The sequence below is a fragment of the Fukomys damarensis genome, unplaced genomic scaffold, assembly GCF_012274545.1.
Source record: "Fukomys damarensis isolate Sample0158 unplaced genomic scaffold, DMR_v1.0_HiC HiC_scaffold_32, whole genome shotgun sequence".
In the NCBI taxonomy this organism is placed as follows: domain Eukaryota; kingdom Metazoa; phylum Chordata; class Mammalia; order Rodentia; family Bathyergidae; genus Fukomys; species Fukomys damarensis.
In genome coordinates, this window is record NW_022900944.1 from 44,192,678 (window position 1) to 44,200,737 (window position 8,060).

The 8,060-nt window shown below is 36.8% G+C and overlaps 1 protein-coding gene across 1 annotated transcript; it reads right to left on the reverse strand.

Annotated features, from left to right (window-relative positions):
* Positions 1–6,065: 6,065 nt before the first annotated feature.
* On the reverse strand, positions 6,066–6,365 carry LOC104858281 (60S ribosomal protein L36-like). Its single transcript, XM_033757910.1, has one exon. The coding sequence runs from the start codon at positions 6,363–6,365 to the stop codon at positions 6,066–6,068; it is 300 nt and encodes a 99-aa protein (XP_033613801.1).
* Between the last annotated feature and the right edge of the window lie 1,695 nt (positions 6,366–8,060).

Genomic DNA, 8,060 nt, shown 5'->3' on the forward strand with positions numbered 1-8,060 from the left:
TATTCTGAGAATCTCACTAAGGGTAAGGCTGGAAATGTATGCTTTTAAAAGGCGGAAAGGTCCTAGGGTCGTATCCTTGCCCTTTTGGGACCTTAAGGGGAATTCATCAGTCAGTTTGGCATCTTGCTTAAATATGAGCACACCTATAGTTTTGACAACAGTGTCTCCAGCAGTGGATAATGAAACTTTCTTCACTTCCAGTCTCACTAAGCAGTGAGACAAGTATTCTCTCTGTTAAGAGAGCTGTAATAATTACTATTGTCCTCTGGGCTCAGCTCTGCTTCTTCTCAAGAACTCTGACAGAAAAGCTATCTGTGAGAGCAGCACTGTCCAACAGAAAAGCAACACAAGCCAGGAGTGCAAGCCAGTTTTTTCTAGCCACATTTTAAAAAGTGAAAGAAACGAAATTCTTTTTTCATACTAGTCTTTGAACTCTGATGTGATTTTCAACTTTTACACATCTCAATTTGGACTATTTACATTTCAAGAGCTTTTAGCCACATTGGACACCACAGGATTTTCTTCCCCTGTGACACTGCGTAAGTTCAATTCTGTGCTTGAGAGGATGTTTCCAATGGGTCTGCTGCAAGGTAGGAATATATGTCCATATCTAATGACCTATCCAGAACCAATTCCATACTATTATCTAAATAGCTAAAATATTTACCAGAGGATTTGGATGATGGTTTTCTTAATTTGGAAGAGAAAAACCACAAAGGAAAAGGTCAATAAGCTTAGCACTACATATAAAATATAACTCCTTTGAATAATGAAAAAGTTAAAATTATCATTGAAAGGGACATTTAACACACTGGGGAGATATTTGCATTCATTCACAGGTTTAAATGAATACCTACATAATATTAAAGAACTTATTCATGCATAAGAAATAAAATTCATTCCTAATTTGATTTATGAGTTATTTAACAATTTAAAGAGGGAAAGCAAATAAATAAGGAAATAAAGAAGGCAAATAAATAAGAAAATGTTAAATCTATCTGTTCTTTAAAAGAATTAAAGCTGAACTATCATTAAATCAAGATAACTTTTTGCATTTATTAATAAAACCACAATGATAATACTGGCAAAATTTTGGTAAAAGAATACATTGGTAAAATACTTTTGAAGTGCAAAATGACTTCAAAATTGTTCTTGTTTTTTTTACCTGTAAGTCTATTCCTGGCTGTATGCCATTCATTAGTAGAGAAGGTAAATGTTTGAAAATGTTCATTTCCACTTGTATATGATAGTGGAAAACTGGGGAGTAATTAGGAGAAATTCTATTAGATCACTTTAATGTACAGTTCTGCAGCTACTAGAATACTAATTGTGAAGATTACATAGCAAAATATTTAAGGTGTAGTAAATGGAAAAGAAGAATGCAAAATTTTAAGTATATGTTGATTACAACAATATGAGCCTATGTATGTGAACAAAACCCATAAAGGATTGTATGAAAATAAAAATAATAGTTTAATAGGTAGAGGTGTATAAGGGCCACTTGATTTCTTTGTTTTACAAATTCCAGGAGATTGGATGAAAATGCTAGGAAGAAGCATATGTACCTATTTTTCTTCCTGTTTAAAAATCTCATGAAGTATAAGAAATGATAGGAGAAAAGAATTTAAATTTTTAGCCATGCTGGTGCCATGAATGAGTACAATCAGGCATTCTTGGGAAAAAAAAATGCAGTTGTGCTTATACTGATGGAGGAAAATACAGCCAAAATACACATAGGTGAAGATGTTAACAATGGGGTATCAGCTCTGGGGGTGCTATGACCCCAGAAACAGGGCATCTAAGAAGCCAGAAGAGTATCAAAAGGGCACATAATGGATGGCAGTTGGTCCAGGTGGTGGGTCAGTGCTTACAAGAAACAGCAGGTGTCAATGGACTCTGTCAGTGAACACATGATTGAGGCTATGAATAGAATACCTCTTAATTTTAGAGGCTGAAGAGCTCCAGAATGTGCCTTCAGAAGATGGGTTACCTGTATCCCACTCCTCAGTACAATCAAGTGTGGTAGGCTTTTGGAAATAAGACATGCAGGCTTCAGCTCCTATTGATTTAAATCAACCTCATGTATCCCTTGTCCTGGCCATGAGGATTCCTTTAGGTATAGTTAAATAGTCCTGTGCTGGCACTGACCAACGACCCCAGGACCTTTGCTTAACTCTTGGGGAGAAAAGTTCCTGATGTCCATTTAGAAATAAAACTGAGAGACCCAGAAGATATTTTATAGCCAAGACAGGAATTTCCAATTTGAAATTAATGAAGTAGAGCAAAGCCCAGCCAAGTAACAGTGTGGGCATGGTAACCGAAAATCCTTGTTTTGGCATTTGGCATGTGATGTTTGAGGTGGTGATGGTGCCTGCCTATCTAAAAGAAAAGCTTGTTTTTCTAAAAGAAAGCTTTTTTTAAAAAATATAAAAGCATCCAAGGAAAACCAGTGAGTACCATTCCTTTCTGTAAGGCCTGAGCATGACTGAGAAAACTCACGAAAAAGCAACAGAAGCAATGACTTCACAGAGAATGTTTCATAAATTGACTGGGTAAAATATTCATGCTGAAAGGGATCCCAACACTTAGAGATAAAGCCTTTGAGCAGGTGGTAGTAATAATTACCCTGAGTTGACCATTATACATTAAAAATGTATCAAATTACAATTCCATAAACATTTACAACTGCTATGTATCAATTTAATAAGATTCACCCTGAAAATGAGTAGCTTTCCTATATGCCATTAATAATCATCTGGAAAATGCAAATAAGAATCCTATTTCCATTAGAAATGAAATCCATCAACAATTTAGGGATGAACAAGAAGAAATGAGTAAAATCCAAATAAAGAAAATTAAAATTATAGTCTTTATAGAAATACATGAAAAAATGCATAGACAAATTTTCTGTCCTGGCTGGAAACATAACAGTTTGTGAAGGTGCTTATTTTCTTCTTAAAAAATAAACTTGGAGCAAGACCAATGGATTGAACAAAGGGTCACTAAAGCTAGAATAAAAAGCTAATACGAAGAAAGAAATGAGATATATATTTGTGAAGCTGGAGTAGTTGTGAAGGTGTAGTATTAATATAAAAACAAACAAATTGAAGAATGAAATGGGGCTGAATTCAGAAAAACTGAAATACAGGAATTGGATTTATGATAAAGAAGTACTTCCGGGGCTGGGGATTTAGCTCAGTGGTTCCACTGCCTGCTTTGCAAGCACAAACACCCAAGTTCAATCCCTGGTACCAAAAAAAAAAAGAAGTATTTTGGTTAGAAAAATAACATTTTATAAGTGATGTTAGTATCAAGGGCTTTTCATTTGGAAAAGAATCTAGATGAAATTCTAGATTATATAATATTTTGTGTATTTTATTATACAAAAAAATAAGTTTCAACTATATTGACAGACTAAATGCTAAAAGCACCACCAGCCCTACTTCAAAGCTATAAAATCTTTAGAGAAAAATACAAAAAATGTATAGGCCTTCCTACATAAGACATGAAACCTAGATACTACAGAGAGAGAAGAAAGAAAAGATCTGTGTGTATATACATGTATATGTATGCATATCTATGTAGGGACATGTTTACATAATATTTTGAATATTTTATTTACACAAAGCTCACAAGATAGAGAGTACCTATATACTCTTCTTCCAGGTTTCCCTAATATTAACATCTAATATAACCAAGAAAACATCAAAATTTGATCTCTTACAGTTAAAAAAAATAAGCACATTAAGGCAAATTAACGAAGCATATGTTGAAGTTAAGGGTCATTGTGAGTAACAGACTATGATAAATATTTTCAATATACATAACAGGAAATATGTCAACCTATAGTAGTAATAAGCTCCTACAAACCAGAACTATAAATGGCAAATGACTCAATAAAATATATAGAATACGAAAGATTGGGCAAGTCACAAAGGAAGAAAAAATGATGTCCAAAACAATTTTGAAAAATACAAAGTTGTATTTAGAAAAATAAGAATTAAAATAAAGTGTCTGTTAAAACATTAAAAATCCAAAAGCTTGGGCCAGGGATTTAGCTCAGTGACACTGTGCCTGCCTCGCAAGCACAGGTTCTGAGTTTGATCCCTGGTACCAAACAAACAAAAAACCAGAAGCTTGATGGTACCAGGCCTTTACAACAATCAGTAATTAAAAGCCTAGCTAATCAATTATCATAGATTTTTCTATGCAGTAGTATATAGTGTGTACAAAGAATGGGGTGGAATGCTGTATTTATGGGGGAGGTTCTCTGGGACGTGCCACTAAAGAGAAGAATGCAAGTCACAGAACTCATAGTAGAATGTGATCCCCTTTATATTAAATCAGTGTTTATGAATGTGAGTAAATCTGTGTAAAAATAATGAGTACTGTATCCTTTAGGGCATAGGGAAAGGGATCATTCATGTTTTTAATTATGTAATTTTGTATGTTTGAATCTTACACAATATGAATATATTCACATGCTAATTAAGTTATACAAGTTGAAATGAGAAAAGAAATAACAACATTTTTCTTTCCTATTATTTATTTTACTGTTAAGAATATAAAACAGGGCTTACAGATATAGCTCAGTGGCAGAATGCTTGCTTAGTATATGTGAGGCCCTAGGCTTGATACCCAGCATGCCCACCAAAAAATACAAAATGGTATTTATTTATTTAAAGTAAGAGTGGGGGTATCTGCATACGTCCCCCACAAAAGGCCTCATTCCGTATGGATCACACTTCCTGATAGGTCAGGCTACTTTGAAGAAGCACACTCACTCGTTTCCTCTGTCTGTCAGGGACTAGCTGACCGACCCTGGGCCAGAGCTAAGGGGCCTTCCATTTCCCAGCAAATGCTGGCTCTTGGCAACACGTGCTCAAAGGCAGGTTGACATCCTAATCAGTGCTTTCTTTGCCTGTAGTGGCAGCGTTTCAGAAACACTGACACCAAGAAGGAAACAGCAGGTAAGTAGTGTTTCACTGGACAGAATGGGATTTGCAACTTCCAAGATTAAATTGAAACATATGACCAATTGTGAGCTTTAAATAGTGTTTTCAGGATGCTTGACAGCTAATCCAGAAATATAATATGGTTCCATTGAGAAAGTAGAAGCTATAATCCAAATCTTAAAATTTCCTTTTGTACAGCAGTAGGTGAGAGGGTTGTGGGTACAGTTTCCATGTACCGGGTGTTGATGCCTGTGCACATATTCACATGTGTACATGCACATGTGGCTGAGAATGTGTGTGTGTGACAGCACTGATATTTTATGCTGTTTTCCTTGGTAACCATCAAAATATCCCTCAGAGATAAAATTTTGACATAAGCAACATTTCCAAAAGGACAGAGGATGTGTAGGTATTTAGGAGATCATGGGGAAAGCAAATTCTGATTGGGTCAGGCTATTTAATGACTTAGATTTTCTCTTCGGTGTATCATTCTTTTATACATCCATCCACAGAACAAATATGTTTTATTTGTTAAATGAAAGCCAGAAAGAAGTATAGCAGATTATTGAGTATAGAAAGCAATGTAAGTATTAATCTTCCATGGGACTATTTTTATAAATGGCTCCATCCTGAAAATCTTTTACGTTTTAATTTTAAAACAATTTTCAAATAATTGATTTATTGTATGGCTATAATTTTGGATTTTTGAGTATCTTGGATTATCAAGATGTTGCCAGTTTCCACATTTTGTGCAAGATGTGTAGGACTGACAAGTGTCAAAGGACGTGTGTGTGTGTGGGGGGGAGTGATCAAGATGGGAAAGGCCAGAATTAGACCAAAAGTCAAAGTGAGAGCTTTCTTTTTTCTGTCTTTCCTTCTTTGATTTCCTTTCTTCCCCTTTTTTTGTCTCTTCTCCTAGGTCCCTTCTCCCTCTCCCGTTCCTGTTTAAGATTGTATCCCCTTTTCATAGCCAATATTATTCTGTCATTTCCCCTTCCATATCTGCATCTCTGCTGTATGTATGACTACAGTTGTGTGTGTGTGTGTGTGTGTGTATGTGTGTGTGTGTGTTTCTTCTGTAAAGGTTTATTCTGCACAGAGGAGAAGGGCTCAGTCCTTCTTGGCAGCTGCTTTCCTCATGGCGGCCAGCACGTTGCTGAGCTCGTGCACCCTCTTGGCTCTGATGTGCGTCCTCATCCTTTTCTTGATGAACTGGAGGGCCGGTTTGTCCTTAGAAACCTTGAGCAGCTCCATGGCGTGCCACTCAAAGGGAGCGAAGCCGCACACCTCATGTATAATGTCCCGCACGAGCTTGGTACGCTTGGTGAGGCATCCGCAGCGGCGGGTGTGCCTCAGTTTGCTCATATTCGTGGTCACCTTGTGGCCTTTATTAAGGCTGTGGGGTAGCATAGAGCCAGGGCCGCTGCTCTTCAATGGCTGCTGCAGGGGAAGGACCGGTGCCACGGGAACTCTGGGATGCCTGACTATAGTTCCTCCATCCCCGGTTTTTAAATAAGCTTTTAGAAAACATATTTAGTAATAGAGAAACTCTTAAGAATTTCCACAGTAGTTCAAATCATGATTTTTTTCTAGGAATATATTCCAAATAGGTCTGATTAGGAACTCTATTGAACAGTTAGTAAAGTTCTATTGCTATGTCATATAATGAGGAATAAAAATAATTGTTTTAAAAAGAAATAGATGGGTGTGGCGACACATGCCTGTAATCCCAGCACTTGGGTGGCTGAGGCAGGAAGATCACTGTGCGTTCCAGGCCAGTCTGGACTAAACAGTGGGACCCTGTCCTAAAAAACCAGAGGTGGGGAAGGAGGGAGAGAGACAAAGTGAGAACATTAAAAGAAAATGTAGCGTTCAGTATTCTCAGTTCTCAGTTTACTTTTTCTCCAAGAAATTTTCAATTGTGATTTTAAATTTTAAAAGTTTACTTCTGTGTTTTTTTTCAGCTTTAATTGAGTTTATTGGTACATTTTAGGGATACAGTACAGTTACATTCATTGTTGGGATCTTGCACCTCTACATGACAGGTCTTGGTTCTCATTTTTTTCCCCTTGTCCCTGCCCGCCCTTCACCCCATCCTTTCCTCCCCATCTACAAACACTTTATTTCCATCTTTTCATTATCTCACATTTTTGTTCTTTTCCCTTATTACCCTTCCCCTACCCATCCCATCTTCCCTACACCTTTAGCCCCTTTCTTCCCATTTCACAATGTCAGTAATCTCATTAGGATCTTATGTATTATTGCGGTTTATTCACACCAGAGAAACTATTTGGTATTTACACTTGTGTGACTTATTTATTTCAATTAGGAGTATATCTTCAATATGTATCCATTTTCCTATGAATGAATCTATTTTCTCGTTCTTTATGGCTGAGTAGTATTCCATTTTATAGAAAAACCACATCTTCTTTATCCACTTTCCAACTGATGGGCAAATGGGCTGTTTCCAAGTTTTAGCTATTACAAACTGTGCCGCTCTACACATGGGTGTGCATGCATCACTGTGATATGATTCTTTTAGTTCTTTTGGAAAGAAACCCAGCGGAGGGATGGCTGGGTCAAATGGAGCTTCCAGTCCAAGCTCTTTGAGGTATCTGCATATTGATTTCTGTAGTGGTTGCACCATTCTGCACTCCCATCAACAATGGAGAAGGGTTCCTTTCTCCCCACAACCCCGCCAACATTTGTTATTGTGTGATTTCTTGATAGCAGCCATTGTTTGTGGGGCGAGGTGGAATCTCAGTGTTGTTTTCATCTGCATCTCTTGAATGACCAGTGATGTGGAGCATTTTTTCATATATTTACTTGCTGCTTTTACTTCTTTGTCTGAGAAATGTCTGTTCATTTCGGACGCCCATTTTTGAATTGGGTCTTTATATTTTGGGGGAGCTGATTGTTTTGAATTCTTTATATATTCTTGATAATAGTCCTTTGTCTGAGGAGCAGCTGGTAAAAAATTTTTCCCACATTGTAGGTTGTCTCTTAGTTCTGCTGATGGTTTCTTTTGCAGTACAGAAGCTTTTTAATTAGATGAAATCCCAGTTGTTGATTCTTGCTGCTAGTTCCCATACTACTGAGGATTTG

Coding starts and splice junctions, on each gene's coding strand:
- LOC104858281 (XM_033757910.1), bottom strand. CDS start 6,365: ATGCTACCCCACAGCCTTAATAAAGGCCACAAGGTGACCACGAATATG.